Here is a 22,529-nt window from a genome sequence, read left to right on the forward strand (position 1 = left end):
GAATAATGGTCGGGCTCACGGTTCACTGCAGAGAGGAAATAAGTTTTGCGATTGTGCTGCCAGGTTGTTTGTGTTCTGGTCCTCCCTCGGTGCCAGAATGGGTTCAAGAGTTTGTCGCAGAGGAAAATACAGCGGACAATTCCACTTTAGTGCACATTTCTATGATCAACAGCATATTTGCGACCAGTGGAAATGATGTTTTGGAATTTGAGATTTGATCTGCTGGTCAGTGTGGTGTCATCCTGTGTGTGTGTGTGTGTGTGTGTGTCTTATGTATGATTCCCTCCTTTGTTTTCTGTTGTTGTGTTTAGGTTCATCTTGGTCTTCAGCTGCCTCGTCCTCTCTGTGTTCTCTACCATCCCGGCTCATCAGGACTTCTCCTCCTACTGTCTCCTCATTCTGGTAAGAAAGTGGACAACCAGCGGCCAAAGATACCTAAAGATCGATCTATCTGTATACTGTGCATTGCTTGAAAAATTGTGTATTTGGCCGGCTCTTGTTTAAAAATGACAATTTTAATATTATCAGGTAGTTTCTCACACTAAATCATGTCCATTCGTCACACAGCCAATTTAATTATTACAGTGTTTTAGACCATGGCATAGTGTGCTTAACACTGTTGCACATTGTTGTCATTACAGTTTGACCTCACTCCATACAATTCAACATGATGTTTTTTAAACTTTAAATTTTTTAAATACAGAGGTCATAGAGTCTGTAAAAATGTCAAAATATTCAGTTTTGGTTCAATTCCATTTTCTGTGCAAATGTATTTGCCTACACAAAGGTCTAAATCCATTTTCTAAGCCTTCTCCCCACTGCCAGGAATAACATTTTGTTTGGGAATGCTTCACCTCTTCCTTTCTTTTTTTTGCCTAAAGGCAATGAGTCTGAACATACTGAATATTGAGGTAGAAAATGGAGGAACATACATAGAAAACCTGGGAGATGTGAAGTACTGAATTAGGATTATACAAAGTACCTCCTCTATAATAGATAGCAGACCTAGACTTCTAGATCAGTGGCTCATTTGTTTAAGTGTTTGCCCTCGGACTGGGAGCTTTACTTACTTTTAGTGCTAGTAACACTGAATGGAGTTCAAAGTTGCCTTCGGGAAGAAAGTCAGGGAGGACAGGCCGAGCTCCTAGTGGGCACAAGAGCACGAATGCTTTTTAAAAAGACTCTTAGTGTGACTCAACATGTTTTTCAAAAAGCCTGTAACTGAAAAGGAGGTGTCGCTTTTTTTTCATGCAGTCGAACATTCACTGCACATGATTGCCCCTGCGGCGGTAACGACTGTTTCACAAATTGCACCGCGCTAATTGCATCAGCGTTGTCTTCTAATGGAAGCTGAATCGGCGTGCGCGCAATAACAGACGAACCTGTCGTGGTCGTTATCTGATACAGCACTGGCGTCCCCTTTAATGACAGAAACATTGATGATGTATACGATAATGAGTCATGATGGACTTGTAATCGACACTGACAGGCGATGGCTAGAATGTAATCCTTGCCTGTGTGAAACTGCTATTTCTACTCTCTCTGAACAGGAGTTTGTGATGATTGTGGTGTTTGGGCTGGAGTACATCATCCGGATCTGGTCGGCAGGATGCTGCTGTCGCTACAGAGGATGGCAGGGGCGACTTCGCTTCGCCAGGAAGCCTTTCTGCGTCATAGGTGAGTCGTCGGAGCGCACACCCTTTTGTGGGGTCTCTTTTTGTGGAACCAGACACAGATTCCCCTTTCAGTTGCCTTCTGCTTGCTCTGCAGTGGACTGCAGTTGTCCTCTCTGTGAACGCAGTTTGATGTTAGACGTAAGCACTGCTCCACACGGCACGCTATTGACCATAGTTTGCTCGTGTCATTTCCAGTTGTGGTCAGAGCTCATAAGAGCAGAGAGCATTTACGTAACGAGGTTGCATTAAGTGCCTTTTATTCTTTCCACTGTTTAGACATGGATCTCTCTGCTCCTTCTTGGAAAGTACAGTAGGGTGCTCAAGGGGGAGGGGGAGGAGAAGGGGGGGGGGGGGGGGGGGGCAGGGCTTAGAGGTCACGCAGGGTCCCGTGAGCTGCTCCCATCGTCACACTTTGGAGCGGGCGCTGCAGTTTGTCAGCACTGAGGGAATGTGAGCCAAACTAAAGGGCGAAGATAAAGTAAGAGAGGGAGGCAGGGAGAAGAGGGATCAAATGAGAAGAGGAGCTGAACTCGGAAGGACCTGAGCAGTAGAGAGACAGACGGAGGTGATGATCAGTCCCATCAGGCCTTTGCGGCTTTGACAGACAACCCAAATAAATAAATGAGGCGTATCATGTTGCTTTCTCTGTGTTCTTGCTTCCCTGTGACGGCCTCATAAAATGTGTATTCATGTCTCCACATGTAACTCTACCTCTCACACTGTGATGTCATCACATTTGACATGCATACGAGAACAACTACAATGTTTGTAGATTACAGCCCAGCTGCTGCTTTACTTAATGTGGAAGTCCCTGTGGAACTTTTCTAAAAACAATACTTAGACAGAGGAGTGAATTATGGGATCTTCATTGACTAACCGACTAACTTCAGTCTGGCTCGCTAAAATCGTTAAATAAATAAAGTCAAAATAATCGCTATGTGATTATTATTTTATTTTTGCATGTCATTCAGCCCTAATGCTAGTAGCACTTTGTCATCACAAAGGCAACAATAACATGAGGGTTTCTGTCTAGTGGTAAGGGAGAGGTTTATTATGTCGGTCAATCTCATTCCCCTGGTAGAAAAGCTAATCAACTAAATCAAACAGGCTTGGTAATATTGTCAATAATCACAGAAACGGAGCAGCCATCCTTTCAGACTAAACATATTGTTGTATTAGTTGTTGTTGTTGTTGTTATTAAGTTATTTTCACGTCAGGACATATAAGCAGATATAATATCATGTTAACTGTTGTATATCAGTTCTATCTGATATGCCCTTTGAAAACAAATGAGCCATAATGAGCCGCTCCCCTGGTTTACCTTCAGTATGTAATATCTGAAATGAATACTGAACCCAAAAGTTCGATCATTTGGCTAACTCGTCTGTGGAATTGTTCAATTCAAAAAATTGATAGAGAAAAAGATTTGTCTTCTGCAGTCATACAAACCCATATTAGGACCAAATCCTTGGGTATGGACACTCCCTGAGGATTGAGAAAGAAGCAAAGCCGCCAACAACCTGAATGAATGACTCCTGCTGCACAGCTGCCATCATTCACTGGGGCTGGTCCTCCTGAAATGTGCTGGTAAATGTCCTGGAGTGGTGTGCCCAAGGATGGACTGTGATATCACTTGAGGGTTTGCCTGAAGGTCAGACCACTCTATGCTGCAGATGAGGGGTTTTGTTACCCGAACCTTGTATATATCCGTTGTGGAAAGAAAAATGATGACCTTGATTTATCGTTTAATGCCTCTGGTATACGGAAAAGAAATGTGTTTTTGGTTTTCTGCTATAGTATTTCATTACAGTAGCTTTTTTTTTTTTTTTTAAATGGTGATTATCTCAGTTTGGAATAAAACACCTGACACAAATGATGGAGGGAGGGAGGCAGCTTGAGAAATCAGTGCAACACCTGCAATGAAAATCCATTGATTTGGGTGCAAAATTGTCGTTCGTTCGTTGTGACTTTTACTCGTCTGTTCAGTGCAGCTGATAACAGCACAGCTCTGCTACCTGAATTTGGTTGAATGGTTTTGGAGATTATAACCGTCATTTTTGTAGCATTTGATTTGATGATATTCCCATGAGGTTTCAGCAGAGGCCGAGTGACAGAACAGGAGATGTGGATGAGTGGTAGCGGAGTTGTAAATGTCCAAAATGACTGGCTTGCAAGGAGAAGAGGTAGTATTCCTACTGTAGTATTTCTACCACTACTCTCAGTTGCATGCTTGCAATCTCTCCACACTGTATTTATATGCAGGGCGTACAAATTATTTTTGGGTCCAGTGGACAGCGTCTCTGGAAAAATTAAATCCACTCCAGTTGCAATAAACACACGCGTAAAATGCACACACACAGACACAGACTGACAGAAAAAAAGCAAAAAAGACAAAAAAAAACACAAATAAAAGCCATCACCTGCGTTTGTGAAGTTCAGGATTAAAAGTGTTTTTCCAAAAGTCCCCACAGGAGATTTTCCCGTCTCACTTTTTGTACCACACACAGTGTGGTACAAAACACACATTCCGCCTTCTGTCAGTCACTTGCCTCACATTTTGCTCTCTGCGCCTTCAAAGGGAGCGAACCCGCCTGCAGCTCTGCGGGTGGCCCGGAGACCCTCATCTCCCGGGTGTCATTAATGTATTTTTCATGGTGCTGCTGCTGACTTTCAGCTTTTCTCTCTGCCCACTGGGGGTCAACTGGTCCATGGTTCAGAACACGGGCCATTAGCCACACCTTGGTCAGCATTTTCTCTCAAAAAGTTAAAAAAAGTAAAAAAAAAAACGTGTTTAGCGATGGGACAGGAGCAAAAGGTGTACGAGGGAAAACCTCTTGCACAGAGTGAACTGAGCACCACGCAAGGGTCGAGTTTCTGAAATGGAGGATCTGTTTGAGAGAGGAGCGAGAGAGGAGGGGAAAAAAATGTTATTTCTTTACTTAAGTTGTCTGCGTTTTTCGTGGGTTTGGTATTAATTTGTTCGCTGTGGTTTCTGTCTGAACAGACTTAAATCTGTACGTGTGTTTGTCTGCCTTGTCTCTCCATCTGCGCCTTTTGTTTGTTGATGTTTGTGTATCTGTCTGTCAGAATTTTGCGGAGCATACTGTACGCTTTTACGTGTGCTCATGGGAAAATGAAATGAGAAGCAAATATGAAAGCCGTAGACTAGAGTCTGAGTGGCATGCAGCGCAGAGATCTTGATCATTTCCAATGTGCTGCGTATGGAAAGATATTCCTCGTGGATCAGTGCGTTCTTCCCCACTGTCCTGTTTGTGCCCACAACAGATCGATGTGGTAGCCAGGAGTCTTGCACAAACATATAGTGTATATAGGAAGAGTTCACAATACATTATTGTACTGTTGATGCCCGTGGCGGATTATGTCAGCTCCAGTAATATGGAGCCTTTGTTGCAATAACTTGCCACAGTGAGCTGCTCTTTCCATTTCTTCTGTTTTTTTTCTCTCATGCCTGTATAACCTATTTATATAACTTCATCTTGGGTGCAATCATTTGTTGTTTCCCAGCATTTGGGTGATGCAAGTATGGCTTTTTACATCAAAACGTCTTAAACAAATCACCATTCGAGTCCATGCTCAAATGTAATGAACTCGGCTGACTTAGATTGCATGAGTGTTCATCCACAATGCAAGAGATGTCATGAGAATAAACCACATGAACACAGAGATGACAAAACTACATTGCATGGAGGAAAGATTGCAGGCAGAGAGCATTAAGTCGTACTACAAAATAACACTTATTAAAGCAAGTCCTAGAATATTATTTCCATTCAGTTAAATATATTAGGAAATGTATAGTATGAACATGCTGCCAGATATGCTGTATTTAGCTTCCTCATGTTGAATTATTATAGTTTCTTTCGGTGAGCTCCTGTGTTTGTGTTTCCTCCCTGCCCTCCAGACATCATAGTGCTGATAGCGTCGGTGGCGGTGGTGTCGGCGGGTAGCCAGGGCAACATCTTCGCCACCTCAGTCCTGCGGAGCCTGCGCTTCCTGCAGATCCTACGCATGGTGCGGATGGACCGAAGAGGAGGCACCTGGAAGCTGCTGGGCTCCGTGGTCTACGCACACAGCAAGGTGATGAACGGCCGTTACATACACGCTTGTTGTTGTTAGTACAGAACAAGATCCCCAGACCCCCATGAAGATCTTGCTGATGCTCGCCGACATTGTCCTGAAATGGGTGAAGCATAACCGGTTTAATGCACCTACATTTCTACTCTTCCATCTTACAGAGGTTTCAAAGGTCACCAGACACAGACACCCAGACGCTGAATTTAGAAAACCACTTCATAAATTATTAATATTAAATGAATCCCTGTAAACCGGGTCGAGAGTTGTGTTACCATACTTTAAATAAACACATGAATAGGTACATACCCTCAAAGAAACAAATGCAATCCAATAGCACAGCCCTGTAATAACTCCTACCTTGGTGAAGCTTAATACTGTATGTTAACATGTTGACATTAATATTAATCAATATTTTGTCCCCCTCATGTAAATGGTTGTGTACAACACGTTATAAACACCTTGGAATAGAATATCAATATTGATTCTTTCTGTATCTTTGGGAGAAATGCTCACAGCCCGTATTCAGACACCTCTTTGGAGGTTGTTCAGTTTGTCTAAAACGGCTTGTTTCAGACAGGGGGGGGGGGACTGAGGGGCTGCATGAAGGGCCAGGAGAAGAGAAATAACTGTGAATCATGCAAAGTGGAGTCCCAGAATAAATATATAGAGCTGAAATGAGCATAATATGGGACCTTTAAGTTCAGTGGATGGGACACCAGAATTGACCATTTTTCCACTGATTCCCACATTACTAGCAAAAAGTATCAACGCTAACGACTGCTAGTTGGCACATTTTTTTATTAAACAAAAAAAAAACACCCCAGAAAAAGGGCACTTTCTCCCCAGGAGGCCAAACGGCAGGTGTTCAAGCCCCCTTTGAGGTCTATCTATGCACGTGCATGAGCCCGATAGATGCAGAAGCCAAGGACAGGTCATTGTTACTGTCCCAGTTCTTCTTTTCTTGTAACCAAGCTGCACATTCAAACTGAACAACCAACAGCACATTTTAAATGAAAAGGTCAAATCATGTAAGACTCGTGCATGTAGTGAGGATAAAGGGCTTCTCTGAAAGGGTTTTTGGGCCACTGGAGATGATTCATGGAAGTCTCTGGCCTGGCAATTGTTTCTAGTCCATCCGAGGGAAGGAAATTACCCGCCAAAACAACCCATTATGCAGCCTGAAGTAAAAGAAAATGTCATCAGACACAGCTGAATCGGCTGAAAGGATCAGTTCACCCAAATCACAAATACATACTTTCTCAGCTTCTGGTGGAATGCAGCCATGCAGATCGCTTTTGTTTCGTTTGCCTAGTTTTGAGACGTCTGTCTCTTGAGATTTTTGCCTCCCCTCCAGTACAATGCAGGTGAACGGAATTTCATTTTGCATACTGTCTTAAGTTTTCAAAGGGACTATTTCTTCTGTAGAAAGTACAAAACGTGCTTTCTGACATTTTAATGACATTTTAATGACTCGACACTTAACATACAGAAGCCTGAGCAGATACCACAACAGCAGTACCAATATCAAAACAATAGAGCTGGGCATTTATAGTAAATGTTTTGTGTGCATGAGACCCAGCCTGTTCCAGGTTTTTACGGACCGGACCCAGCTGAACCCTACGGTACTGTCAGGTTTGAGACCTGAACCTGACACGTCTACATGCCCAGGCACTGCAGATGGACAGTAGCTACTAACTAAAGCATCTTTTCTCTTTGCATGAGATAACTGTTTGTGTACATGGTCCCTGACAAATAGGCGTCATAAAACCGAACAACCTGAGACGCGAGTCTATATTTTTGCCTTTTCTCTTTTTGCTCTTGTGCACTTTTGTATTTGGGTTTCTCTGAAAAGCTCTCAAAAGGGACAGCACCTGCGAGTTAGAAAGTCATTTGCAGTGATTGCAGATTGAAAGCACGTAGTTCATAACTTTCATACGTATCACCTCTATTCCATAGAAAGTTTTGTCCTCAAAGTTCAGAGAAAAGCCGATTTAGGTTGACCAATAGTGACTGTTCATATGCCGAAGTGGTTGCGCATTAACAAAATTCTCTTTTTTTTGATTACACTCTGAAAGTCAGTTCTGCCCTCTGCCTGCAGGAGCTGGTAACCGCCTGGTACATCGGCTTCTTGGTCCTCATCTTCTCTTCGTTCCTCGTCTACCTTGTGGAGAACAAGTTCAACAAGGAGTTTGCTACCTACGCAGATGCCTTGTGGTGGGGCACGGTGAGTCTGGAGGAATGTATGCAGCTCTGCCCTGCCAGGATTCAGTAAAACCCACGATGGATATATTAACAACTGCCCCACAAGTTTGCATTCCTATCACCAATATCTGTCCTGGGCAACAGGAGAACTCACACTTCTTTGTACCCGAGGAAGGTGTTTACCTTACATGTCTTCACTGTTTTTGCATTGGACGCTGGAAACCAGTGTCTTCTTCTCCAGTTTGTCTTGACAGCACCTCCATGAACATTAGCCCTGCAGGGCTCCATTAACCACCATTTTCATACCGGCTCAAAAAAAGCATAATGGTGCCAAACGACTGCAACCGCCTTTGTCATGCAAGGCAATCGGAGCCTGAATGTGACGTAACCCAGAGTGATCAGTCCGCCAAAACAAAAAGGATGCTCCTGTTCAGACCTTTGCTGAACATATGAATAGCTCTATTCAGCGGGCACATTTTGATGTGCTAACTACATCATCATAATTAACTCTGTCTCTTCTTTTATTAAAGCATAATTTGTCGGCTCTGTCTTTTATCAGGACATTTCAGTCCTCTCTTTGTGTTCGGTGCAGTCAGTCAAAGGTGTAATAATGTCAAAATGGCCTCTCATTCTGTCTACACTGATCATCCTTATGGACTTAAGTAGGTCCTCCCTCATAAAGTACAACAAGAGCACACATACTGTGCTTCTTTTTAACCGAGGCAGAATAAGCCTTTCAGCCACAGGCTTTCGTCAGCGCACTTAGAACCAAGGCCATACAGACTGGCTCCACACAGGTCTAATCACTTACATGTGATTGCACCGCCTGAAGGCGTCATTTAAAATCATTCCTCTATGTGGCAAAATCAAGCACTATGCAAAAGAAAAGAAAAAAAACAAACACACACACACACACACACACACACACACACAAATATAAGACACTCATGCACACCAAAAGGCATTTAACTCAAAGTAGACAAACAAAAATATTAGGTCAGTTTGACCAATCATAAATCATTTGTGTCGGGCATAAAAATACTGACACATCAAGGTAAGTCCACTTAGATACATGCTGTGTAACCAGCATACATATATATAAATATATTTATATATTATATATATATATATTTATATATGCATGTATCTAAGTGGACTTAACTTGATGTGTCAGTATTTTTATTCCCGACACAAATGATTTATGAACAGTTTCTGCTCCATGTGCTGAGACTTTGAAATACATGCCACAGAAGACACCACCTCAACACTACACCAACGGCTAACCCTATAAGTGAATGTTGATGGGTTAAATGTTGATGGACTAAATTCAAGTTGTTCTTATTAATGGCTTATAACATGGCTTTAACCATTAATTAGTTACAGCGTATAAACCCTTAATAAAGGCTGTACAATTAAAACAAAAACGTCTTTTAAGAAACAACATCCTGTCATCTGTTTTTCGGGAACTTCTTTTTATCAAAGAAATCGTTCTCTGAGCTGATGTACAACATGGATGGAGGTAAAGCTTAAACAATGGGTGGGGTCATGTGTTTTTTTGGGTCTATAATTTCTCTCATTTGTATAAATGGCAAGAGCCTCAACATCAATCAGGACTAACTTGTTTCCGCAGATCACCCTGACAACCATTGGCTATGGGGACAAGACACCAAAGACATGGACAGGACGGATGCTGTCTGCAGGATTTGCCCTCCTGGGCATCTCGTTCTTTGCCTTGCCAGCGGTAAGTCTGCATTCTTCAAGTAGATCCTTTCTTTTTGAGCACATCAGCTTGTGAAGCTATAATTAGCTGCAGCCAAGGTGTCATTTGATTTGATATTTTGTGTTTAATATCTGCCTGCAGGCCTGTGAGGTTTACCTAAAGGGAACATTTACTGTAAGGGGTTAACACAGCTAGCCTGGCTCTCTCCAAACATTACGCCCACAGCATTATGTGGATTTAAAGGGGAGTTACATGGTGTAACAATTAATTGACGAGCAACAGTTTGTCCACCTTCTGCGCAGTGGCTCACGGCGACGTCAAGCCTCAAGGAAGTCACTGCTCCCAGCGCATAAAGCCACACATTTTAGTTGTTATATTCTGTTTGTGTACCAATAAACAAATGGCTTACAATGTATTTTTTCCAGCTTTAGAGGGGCTGGTTGGCGTATTTCTGAGTCAGGCTAGCTGTTTCTCTTGTTTCCAGTCTTCATGCTGGCTAAGCTAATCGCCACCCGACTCCCCATACTTAAAGCACAGTCATGAAGGCATATTCTCATTACAGCGGAAAAAACAGCGGTGTGCTGCATTACATTATCTACAGTGTTTTCATTTGTTATGGTGAAGTTTTGGGAATTCAGAAACGCAAGTAAAGCATCGGCCAACAGCAATTGGCTGCGCACATAAAGGCCAGTGCCGCTCAGGTCAAAGTTCAACACACCGGCACTGTAATGGAGGATCGGCGCAACAAAGCTGTTTATCCATGATAATGTGAATACGTCATCTAACTCTCGACGAGCCAGCGAGTGACCACATTTCCCAAAACGTCAGAAAAAAAAAAAAATGTCATTTTTCATGCAGCCACAGTGGACGTTCTCCATTAGTGTTGCAGTGCCTTTCTCAGCAGCTCTTTGGCGTCCATATGCATCAAGCATTTAATCCTGTGAATATCATACCAGGGTATTCTGGGCTCAGGCTTTGCCCTGAAGGTCCAGGAGCAGCACAGACAGAAGCACTTTGAGAAAAGGAGAAACCCAGCCGCCTACCTCATCCAGGTACAGCAGACAGCCCACTCTCATCCTCTTCGTGAAAATATAAACATTATTCTCATGGATTCTTGCTGTTATTCCAAACAATACACACACTGAATGCCTGCATAATATCAAATGTGTTTTAAAAGCCCCGAATTATTTCATCATTCTCCAGTTTCTCTCTTTCCTCTGTGGACTCTATGAAACCCTGAAACTCCCCAATAAAAAGCACAGAGCATGTAGCTTCACTCTGTCCTGTGCCCCCTCATCCTCACTTTGCTGTAAGAGCTCTAGTCTCTGGGAGGTTGTTTTTCGCCCTGTCCAGACTCTCCCGTGTTTAAGCCCAGAAACACCACTTTGGCAAACCCATTCTTGCCCCCCCCCCCCCCACCTCCTTGTCTACTTCACACATTTCCTTTGTTCCCAGTTCCAGTTCCCTCACGTCGTCCTCCTCATATATTTCTCCATACGCTTCCTTTTTCTTTCTCTGCTCTCTCACCCACTTTCCTCCCACATGCTTCTCTATTTACCTCCTCATCTCCCCCTTTCCTGACCTCCACCTCCTTTTGTCTCCTCCTCCTCCTCCTCCTCCTCCTCCTCTTCATCTTCATCCTGTCCGTCCCCGTGTTGTACCAGGCTGCGTGGCGTTATCACTCCACCGACAGCACCAGACCCTACCTGAACGCCACGTGGCGGCACTATGAGAGCCTCCTGCCTTCCCACAGGCATGTATCCATGCCTGACCTCCGCCCCACCACAGACATGTGACACACCTGTTTGTTTGTTTTTTGGTTTCACTAATCACTAAAAATGTGTTTTCTTTTCTGCTCTCCTCATCCTCTTCTTCCTCTTCCTTCTGACTCCCTCCTCTGCGTTGTTTTTTTCAATTCAATTTGAATCCTTTCCATTTATCTTTTTTTTTTATGGGGGGGGGTGTCTCCTCCTTGTACTTCTTTCTTCCTCCTGGTTTTGTGTATTCTGCATGCAGTGTGTTTGGCGTAGTTATGCGGCTGATGAGAACTCGGTTTCCATTGCTACCTGGAAGCCTCACTTGAAGGCGTTGCATACCTGCAGCCCTACAAAGTAGGTACAACTATGGCAGCTGGTGTCTGTGCCACTCCAGTCATCTTATCTTTTTTTTTTTTTATGATTCCACCGTTTTATGTTTTTCTGCTTTGACTTATTGTTTAATGTATCACCTTTGCTCTCTTTATTATCATTATACAATACAAATGCATATAATTGTCTTTTTTTTTTCTGATGAGAAATTGGTTCACAGGATCATTTCCAGGCTCTGTTAATCTCCGCTTGCTTGAATTAACAAAAAGCCGCTACTTCTCTCTAAACGACCTTTCATTTTTGCTGCCATTATATAAATGAACATCCACAGCATTCACACTGAGTCAGGCTCTCTCACTAAAGTCAGTTGAGTGCTCAATGGGCCAGGGGCTCACTGCTGTCACTTTAAGGAACTGAGGCACCAATTTTTGCATTGCATCTGTTCATGACTGCAGTTATGGCCTCAATGAGCCAATGAGGCTTTTCTGAATTTGCAGCACTTCAGTCTCCTTAAATTGAGCGGCCACTGAGCCCTGATGACCTGAGTCATATCGAGGTGCAGTGCTTTAGAGGCTCAGTGCAAATACTGCACTGCAAGTCTGTCAGTGGCTTTGGTAGCTGACATATCTAGATACGAAGGTACAGTATAGATCACTATACATGGGTTTCCCACTACACACAGTGGGGGGGGGGGGGGGCACAGGTTAAGGCCCCCACACACAAGTAACGTTAGCATAAAAAAGTAACATTAGCATAGCACAGACCCTCCCTCATTTTGGATATTATATTAGTAATGTCAGCATGTATGAACGTCCTGCTGTCTCCCATCTAAATAGGCCTGACACTAGATTTAAAACCAGTTTCAAACTAACCACCACCTTGTTAAAATCCATGGCAGTCTGCAGTCTCAACTAGCTGGGAGGGTTCCTTCTGACGATACTGAACATTTTCCATCCATTTTGTCATTCATACAAAAACAACTTGTCATGTTAATCTCCCAATTAAGCACTCATACTGGTTTGTTTGCACAACGGCATCATTCAGAAACCCGACTATGGAGTCTGGAAATATTGGGAAAACCATCTGCAAGGCATATAGTTACACTGTCGTAACGAACTTAATGTACAAAACACACATTACAAAGGCACGGCTTGAAGTGATGAAGTGAACAGATCTTCAGTCACTCAGTCGCATCTTCTTTTGCTCTGCTTCCTTAGTTTGCCTAGATAGTCTGCATTAACCTGCATGTTTGTAGTGAGTTTGTTAAGGTCTATTATGTGTGTATGTGTTGCAACCCTCAAACATTCTGAAACAGTTGCTGACAAAGCCCTGATTTAGAGAAGCATACCGGTGTGTTTGCAGGTTTTAGCTCCTCAACTATGAACAAAAAGTTTTGCTTTGTACAGTCCCAGGCATCCATTGATTCCCATCAATTCCTTTACAGTCTAAAAATCAATTCATTCATGATTCAATTCCATCATGTCAGCAATGTAATCCATCGCCGTGAACATCAAGTCAGCATTCGTTTCTGCCAGTCTTACATAATCATTAAATGGTGATGCAGTTCATCTGTAGCTTGATTAAGAATGTCTGCACTGAATTCCCTTATAATGATAATGTTACTTTGCTGACTGGATATTCACTGTTACACGACTTACGCAAGTTTTAGGAGTCTGCTTATACATTTTTATATTATATAAGCCAGTGGGGAAAAATGCATTCAAAATTCTTAAAACACTGCAGCATGGTTTGCAACGCGGTTAGCTGTAACGTAAATGTGAATTGCAGCAAATGGGCTAAACCATGCAAAAGCACTGGTATGGTACTTTAAGCACAGTGTTGACTGAAGTGTTGTGAAAAGATGCTTTCTAATATATCTTTTTTTTTTCCTTCTTCTCATCTGTCAACTCCAGGAAGGAGCAGGGAGAGTCGACCACAAGGTTTGTGACTCTGATGTTTCGCTTAAAGTTCAATGACTTGCATCATGTTGTAGCTCCATAATTTAAGAGTAGGGCGGAGTATCCAACCTAAATACTTCTATGGTACTAACAATGAAAATCTGACCAGTACAAGAAGTTGTCGTTGAATTTCTGGGGAGCTCTGTAGTTCTGTAACACCAAACATTTGAGTCGTTGGCTGCGAACACAACATTGACATATAACTCATGTATGTTATCATAAAACTAGGGCGTACACGTGTTTAACCTGCCTATCCAGCAGACATGGAGCAACATTGGCATTCCTTTAGTCATGTTTCTGGCCACCTGGGGGTAGGAATATATTCTCTCCATTTTTAGCTCTGCTCTGGTCGCCACCAGCACCTTCTTATGTTCACCAGCTAGTCGCTAATTTTGCGTGTTTGGTGCTGGGCAGGTGGCGCACAGTGGGTTTAACGGAGCCTTTTCAGGGTTTTGAGGTGGATGAGAGTGAACCAAATCAGTAAAGTAGCAGCTATAAAACCAAAACGAATGAGCTAAAAGACGCTAAAACCAGCTGAAGAGCTGAGGGGAACTGCAGAATTGGCTGATAATTCTATGTGGGTTGGACATTAAGAGTGGCTACTTTTTACATGTTTTCCATTGTTAATGTAAAATACACTGAATGTGCAGCCTTAAAGTAAGGTAGCAAGGTATCAACCATAATTTTGCCTATCTGCACAAAACTAAGGTATCCTATCGCCACTAGTATCAACATTTGTCTAACCATATCCAGCCCTGTATGGGGGACAGTATTTGATATTATACACCTAAAGACTTCTGTGTGGACTGCACTCAGTCAGTGAGAGAGTAAAGTCACCCTGGCTGGAGGTGTTTTAGGATGTGGGTGATGAAATGTAGACCTGCTAATAGCGCCTTTTACACTAGCCCTCTTCTATGACTCATTGTTTGAGCTTTCCGTTTGGTGCTATCGCCTATCGTCCTTTTGTTATCACTTGTTCTCCTCTCCAAAAAAAAAAAGAAAAACCACACATACATGCACTTGCTGAGGCACTCATATACAAGCAATCATACACATACCCACATATGTTATACTTTGTATGAGTCTGTGTTCATATTGCCACACATTCTAATGGTATCAGCTCCTGATGATAGTCGTGAAGCTAATGTGTTTTTTTAGAATGAATAAGGGAGGAGGACAGCATGCAGGGCAGTGAGGGCTGAGGGATTTAATATGTTGCGAAACGCTGAGTAAATGTTTGTCTGCAAACCATCACAGCGACCTGAAGGCAGCCGTACTGTTTTTCCCTTGAGCCTGGCGTCGTCTGAGGAGGCCAAAGAATGTGAAAAGTCAGTCAAATCATATAAATAACCAAACCAAGCTGGCTGAATGAAAGTATTATGCCTTATTTATTAGCTACATTTATTTGTTAAACTTCAACGTAATCTATCACAGAAGTGTGGTGATAAAAAAAAAAAAAAAAAAAAGAAGCTCTGCCTGTTAATACCCTCTGTGAACTCACAAGCGTCTGTCTAAAGGTTACTGGCCTCTCACTGGTGAATCAGGAACTTGTTGCCATGGCCCTGCTGAATTCACATAGTTAAATGAGGGATATCGACATGAAGTATGTGAGTCACCAAATTGCAGCCTTTTTCAGATGGTGCTGTAGATGTTCATTTTCCTCCACTAAGCTCAATTGCCTCCGTTCTGCTGCCTCTAAATGTCAGTGGTCGACAAATTGAGAGCGGCAACAGAAAATCTGCCGTACATCATAGCCTTGATACGTGCTGTCAGCAGCATGTCAGGTCGCACAGGTTGAACATAAAACAAGAAATGAGCAGTAAGAAGCACAAGGGTTAAAGTAAAATGGTCAAAGGGAAAGAAGGGTAAGGTGAATATTTTCTCTCCTCTGTTTCTGCATCATGTAACACATTACCGTGTGTCTATGTCCCCTTGGTTTTTTTAGTAAAATTCATAGTAATAAACAGAAGCTACTGAGGAGGCGTTCCACTCGGAAACATAGGTACACAGCGTTTCTGCTCCCCTGTTACATGACGTTTTTTATTTGGGAATGCTGACTAATTCTTGGTGCATGGGTATCTGTAGGAGGCTGTGCAGCCACAGAGAGCGCAGAGTCATTAAATACTGCAGGGAGACATCAGTCGCCTTTATAGTAATACACTATCTGCCTTTGTTTGATCTTTGCCTGAGCAATGCGCTACCTCTGCCTGTTGTGTTTTTGGTTACAACTACATTTGCTATCAGAATGTTTATGCCAGGTTTCATTCTCAGTAGCAGATCCCAATGAAATAATTAACATGTGTAAGCTTTTTTTTTTTCCTGACTGTAGAGAGATGAAAATGATTTTACGTCGTAGACCACCATTCTTTTTTTTTCTTCACGCGGCTCCTGGTGTTGCATCCAAACTACATATCTCAGTCACAAACTCTATGGTACTATCCCTTTCACTAGCGATGACATGTTGCTGTCATTCAAACACACACACACACACATCATGTGCCTCTATATCCAGAATCACTTGAAGAGTGGTGATATTCCATATTTTTTCTTGTTAACAAATCCAATGAAATGACCAAAACCAGCAATGGATTGATATTAGTATATAATATAATATAAGTATTGCCATGTAGCCAATGCCTGACACAACTTATATCTCTGTAGCGTAGGGCTGCATTCATTTCCAAAAACAATTAAAAACACATTAATGAGCCACGCTGTCACGCTTGGTGACATGTTCCTTCATTACCGTGAACATGGCCACTGTAGTTTCCCACATACACTATCCTGCTGATGTAAATCCTCATTAGTGCACCAAATGTGTATTAATCCGCAGCTGAAAGTAGTCCCCAACAAAGTGCACCATTTACTCCTATTTGAGAGTTGTTCAAACCAATGGCGCCCAGCTGCTTTGGGAAATTACTGAGCCTTTTTAAAAAAACAAAACCATATATTTGTGACCCATTTTTAAAGATTTACTTCTTCAGTAGGAACCAATGAGCTGGTACCGCAGACGGGGTGGAGAAGTCAGAAAGTATTGATTGACACACTAACACGTTGTTAGTTTTGGTCTTTTCATTAGTTTTACTGACAGTGAGAAAAATATTGATACGAGCCTTATCCCTTGATGTACAACTACAGACATTCAATCCAATATACGGTACCACTTTGAAATGAGCCATGCCTGATGCTTGTGCGCTGCCTTTGCATGCAGTCATTATATATAGCTGCATAAACAGAGTCCGCCACTCCCTGACCTTCTCTACATGTACATCTCATTGTTCTGTTGCTTCACTTTCCACAGTTCATTTTCATTTATTTTCTTCCATAACCTCACCCTTTCATGACGCGTTACATGGAACTTATGTGCAATAAACCCTATAGCTTTAAATGGTGATTTGTATCATATGTTCCTTTTAGCGACATGCTAACTAATTTGTCACATGGAACGACATACTGTAGCTGACGTCGAGGATAAAAACACGAAAAAACGTGCCCACATCGAAGTCGAAGCGTCATACCTAACCTGAGCTTTCATTTTGTGTAATGCAATGCTGCAATGCATGCTACTCTTCCTCCATCTTGTGCTGCAACCCTTCACCCTTATGTTAGTGGATTAAGTTCTGATTAATGACTGCCGTGTGATAAGGCCGTGTAAAGGAACAGAATTTTGCCAAGTCTTGTGTAATTTGTGTTGCTGTCCTAAAACTGACATAATTAACGTGTCTTTATCTGTTTGTCATTCCACCTCTTCACAACATAATTTCCTTCTTATTCCTCTAATCACTACGACTTCCCTCTGTACCACCATTCATCCCCATTTCGCCGTGCAGTCAGAAGTTGAGCTTCAAGGAGCGGGTGAGGTTGGCGAGCCCCCGAGGTCAGAGCATCAAGAACAGGCAGACGTCTTCGGTGACTGACCGGCGGTCTCCGGTGGCCGAGGCTGGGACAGAGGGCACCAGCCCTGCCAAGGTGCAGAAGAGCTGGAGCTTCAACGACCGCACGCGCTTCAGACCGTCACTCCGCCTTAAGAGCCAGTCGCGCTCCACCACTGATGGTGAGTGGCTCTGTCCCATTATTCCACATCCAGACAATGTTTGACTTAGCTTTGGATTAATTAGTAGCACTAGGTTGGGTTGTGATTGGTACAAGTTCAAGGTAGAATTTAGTACCATTGAATTACATGAACATTTCTTTTTGAATTGTAACGAAACGCAAAAAGCATATGCCCATGTGCTAACATATCTTAAAGGAATAGTTCAACATTTAAAAAAAAAAGAAGCTCACTTGAAGCTACAACCAAGACATGGTTAGCTTAGCATAGGATAAAGACTGGAAGCAAAGGGAAACAGCTAGCCTGGCTCTGACTAAAGGTTAAAAAAAATCTCACTACCTGACACCTGACACATCTGTTTTTTTGTTATCCAAAAAACAAAATACAAAAGCTACAAGTTGTGGTTTTATGGGGATTATGTGTGTTATGCTATGTATGATTTCTTGGCTGGGCACAGTAACTTCCTGGAGTCTGAAGAAAGCGAATAATAATGTTGGACTGTTCCTTTAAGTCCTAGCGTGAGATAACTGAACACTGAACACTACATGTATTTAATTGAGGTGTATTGGCCGACCATCCAACCCACCAGAACTGGTTTTGCCCACTAATTCAGGCAGCTGAGTAACGGAATGCTAATGGTCGTTTGCACTTCCTTCCTTTGGCTTAGCAGTGCCGGCCTGGCAAGACCTCCTGGGTAACGGCCAGTTGGTGTTTGTGGGTGGGCTGATGGATTGATGGAAGGTGGGGGTGGTGAGCTCCAGCAGCCATATGGGGTGTCAGTGCCGGCCAGCTGGCTGAGGCCTGCTGATGGAGAGGACTCAATAACCAAGCTAGCCAAAACCAAACTGGTTTGCTGGTTAGCCATGCTCTCTCTGATCATTCACTGTCACTGACATGTTGGCTAGCTGAGATGTTAGAAGATGGGAAACATTTCTCTTTCATTATGACTCAATTTGAGGCGAAATAAGAAACCATTTTAATTGGGCAAATCCATGTTTTGTTCAATGGAGCAAATCATTAATCAGTACTATCCCGGTCACTCTCGATCTTAATAAATCAGTAGGTTTGACTCAGAGTACAGTACATGCAGATCCTACATGTTGTGACCTATTAAGCGACGCAGGTCATTTACAGTATTTGCTTAAACAGAGCAAATAGCACGACTTTGCAGGCTAGCTCTTGTACCGTAACCCTCTGCTTTACCTCCTCAGGGTGTCGTAACTCAGGAGGCCCATAAACGGAGCTCGATTGTCACAAAGTTGCATTGTTAGCAATATATCTGCAGCCACACACCAGAGACCTGTTCTTTACTACTAGTCTGCTGTTCCAGACAGCAGTCAAAACACTGAATCTCTTTCAGTCCATCAGGACAATCTGTGTCTGTGTCTTTCACTCTAAATTCAGTTCACTCCAGTCAAATACAGTCTTTGTGTTTGCATGCAACCTGATTGATCCCAAGTATCAGACTTTGATGAAGATGTAAAAGTTGATTTACTGTTACAAAATCTGGCTTTAGGACACCTTTATTTCAGGTTTCTTAAAGCTGCACTCGACCATATGTATAGAGATTCCAACTCTGCAGTCCTATGGAGCATCTTAGCGTCTTTGAGCTCGTTGTTTTGGTTTTCTGGCCCACAAACTCGGCTCTCATCAACCTAAATTCCTGCAGCGGATCTCCCCCTGTAGACCCCCTGTACGTTTAACTGCCCAGCACCAAACAGAAGACTGATGAAGTTAGCAACTGGCTGGTGAACGTAGTGGAGCATTTAGACCCGACACAGACCTAAAAGGAGAGTGAATATTGGACTGCATACATCAAGTGGACGTAAACGCGGCATCCAAATGAATGCTAATGTTTGCCATACTGTATCAATTTCACGAGGTGACATTATGTCAGTGTTGCAAGTGAAACAATGGTTGGGAGAATAAAAACTTCCTATAAACTGATAATACAACCAGATGCTTCTTTGGAGGTGGATGGGAGGAATCTGATCACTGACTGTATGTAAACTGAGGTTTTAGAATAGGAAGACTATTGCAGCCCCTGTAAATGAACTCAATCTAAATAGCTCTCCTTTTCTGTGTCATCTCTCCCAAGCAGCAGACTCCAACATCGCAGGGGAGGATGGCTTTGACGAGAAGGGCTGTCACTGCGAGATCTCGGTGGAGGACTTGCTGCCCTCAGTCAAGTCCGTCATTAGAGCCGTCAGGTGAGGCAAAGGAAATGGGACTCCCTCCATCAATCCTACTAATACTGTAATTTTCTACTGCCGAGGTCGCATGCAAACAAACCCTGATTGCAACCCCCTGCCTTCCAGCAGCTCTCATGATTGAACGTGCTCAGGGGATTAAAGTGACCGGAAGATTTATTTTCTCAGGTTATTTTTAGATTGTCTTTTGTTGCATGTGATTGGATACAGTGTTGAGAGACAGGAAATATGGTTAGTGGGTGCATTGACACTGCAAAGCTATGTAAAGTGATCATGTCATAAGGGCACAGTGTGCCTTAGCCATAATATGTCATGTAGTAATAGAAAAATACTATAAGTTTGGGTGAAATCAGTCTTAGATACGTTTAAATGACGGTTGAGCTGTTAAATTTGCTTTTAAAAAATGGAAACCCTGATCAAATCTACACAAAAGACTTAAGATAGTTTATATTTTATATTGTAATTTAAAAGTTCAGTCTGACTTTGGTTCTACACTTTTTTTTTAAATCAAAGATTAATTCATATGACTCAAACCACTTGAGTTTTAAAACAAAAATGTGTTTCTCTATGGCTAAAACTGAACAACTGCGGGTGTGTTCCGGCATTTTTTGCTCTTCTACCAATGCTGTAATATCCTCTGAGATACAAGTGGGTGCTTGAAAAAACAGTGACCTTTGTTGGAGTCCTCAAGTCAAAAGTGAGTCAACGTGACTCCTGAGATCACCTGAATTCACACTGTAATTGAAGCTGCCTTTTCAAAAGCTACAACCCGACCAACACCATTTTGGTCATTTTTGTCCCAATTCAATATAGTGACAAAGATAATATTAATCATGGACCAAGCACGTAATCATAGCTTTGTTAATCAAGGCTTAAAGGTGCTGAAAACCTGTTTTTTTTTTTTTTTTTACTATGTGAACATGTTTTCAGGGGCTTTAAAACTAAACCATGGAACACACTTTGAATTAAATATAAGCTTTGACTCAGTTTAATTGAACACTTGCTGGTGTAGTCCAGGTGGTGAGGTTCTTAAGTAGTGACTATTTACTGTGGATCATGAAGTGAATTCTCCAGAGTTGCACATGGTAAAATAATTATTAATAGCACTATGGACTGCTTCCCTGCTTAGTTACTTATTGTATTATACAAAGGTAGCGGTACGGTAATGTGCAAAACCAGCGTAACAGAAAGTTCCATGTTTCACAGCCAGAGGAAAGAAGCTGCTCTGTCGTCTGGTGGTACGGCAGCAGATCCTTCTGTTTGTCTTGCCAGATGGCAGCAGGGTGAACAGACTGTGGCGTGGGGGGGGAGACTTCCTCATCATTCCTTAAGAAATACAGCTGTCTAATCAGCAGATGTCCGTGACAGGTTCTTTGTGATGCTGATTCCCAGGAACCTAAAACTGTTGACCTGCTGCACCTCAGCTCCACTGATGTAGACAGGAGTGTGCCTCTTTGCCTCCTTTTTCCTAAAATCAATGAATACTCATCATTGTTCGTAATCCGGCCGATGATGGAAGTGTCGTCCGCAAACTTCAGTTCTCTCCACGTCGGGGATTTGCAGTCGTGGGTGTACAGCGTGTACAGCGTGTACAGGAGGGGGCTGAGCACACAGCCCTGGGGCGCTCCGGTGTTGAGCACTAAAGTGGAGGAGGTGTGACCGCCAATTCGAACTTTCATGGGGGAGATTGAGTTGAATGCTGAGCTGAAATCAACAAGCAGCATTCTGATGTAGGTGTTGCTATTTTCAAGATGTGTGAGGGCCGAGTTGAGGGCAGTGGAGATGGCGTCCTCTGTGGGAATGTTGGTCCTGAATTCAAACTAGTGCGGGTCAAGGCTGACTGGGATGTTGTCTTTGATGTGCTGGAGAACCAGTTTCTCAAAGCACTCCATCAGAATGGAGGTGAGTGCCACAGGGGGGTAGTTAGCTTAGACTAGACACCGCCGCAGACCTTTTCGGTACAGGGCCGATGGTGGTTGTCTTGAAGCAGGTGGGAACGCTCTCCCGTGACAGGGAGATGTTGAAAATCAACTAGCTGGTCGGCACGTGTTCCGGGCAGCCTTACCCGTGTTCACTCTCGGCAGGATTCTTCTCACATCCGCTGTGGAGGCTGACAGTGTCCAGTCCCCTGGAGGCGGAGGGGACTTGACAGTTGACTCTTTGTTGAGGAGATCAAAGCGAGCATAAAATGAGTTAAGCTCATCTGGCGACGTGGCCTCTCACATGATGGGGGCACTCCTGCTTTTGTAGCCTGTGACAGTCTGGATCACTCGCCACATTCAGTATCTTTGTTGTTGTTGCTGTCTCTCTCCAGCCTCTCCTGATATATTCTCCACATATATATATATATATCACCAGTTAAATGATTATATATCCTATTATTGATATATTATTATATATCATTACTGATGCATTAACATGTAAACAGCATTTTACTTTTCGTCAGTTGTGGTGGAGCCACTTTATATACAGTTGGACAGTTAAATCTGTAGCAATGCACAGTTACTAGTCAAATAAATGTTGGAGTAAAACT

General features: G+C 42.8%; 1 protein-coding gene across 1 annotated transcript in view; it reads left to right on the plus strand.

Moving 5' to 3' along the window:
• LOC139291804 (potassium voltage-gated channel subfamily KQT member 5-like) overlaps window positions 1-22,529 on the plus strand; it is a 100,640-nt gene that overhangs the window by 72,095 nt on the left and 6,016 nt on the right. The window contains exons 2-12 of the mRNA XM_070913914.1: window positions 312-402; window positions 1,551-1,677; window positions 5,596-5,771; window positions 7,867-7,992; window positions 9,601-9,711; window positions 10,647-10,742; window positions 11,707-11,801; window positions 13,691-13,717; window positions 15,681-15,737; window positions 17,566-17,789; window positions 19,885-19,996. Of these exons, the coding sequence (XP_070770015.1) occupies window positions 312-402; window positions 1,551-1,677; window positions 5,596-5,771; window positions 7,867-7,992; window positions 9,601-9,711; window positions 10,647-10,742; window positions 11,707-11,801; window positions 13,691-13,717; window positions 15,681-15,737; window positions 17,566-17,789; window positions 19,885-19,996 (1,242 nt within the window). The remainder of the gene's footprint in view (window positions 1-311; window positions 403-1,550; window positions 1,678-5,595; window positions 5,772-7,866; window positions 7,993-9,600; window positions 9,712-10,646; window positions 10,743-11,706; window positions 11,802-13,690; window positions 13,718-15,680; window positions 15,738-17,565; window positions 17,790-19,884; window positions 19,997-22,529) is intronic.

This window comes from Enoplosus armatus, chromosome 2 (assembly GCF_043641665.1).
Source record: "Enoplosus armatus isolate fEnoArm2 chromosome 2, fEnoArm2.hap1, whole genome shotgun sequence".
NCBI classification, from domain to species: Eukaryota; Metazoa; Chordata; class Actinopteri; order Centrarchiformes; family Enoplosidae; genus Enoplosus; species Enoplosus armatus.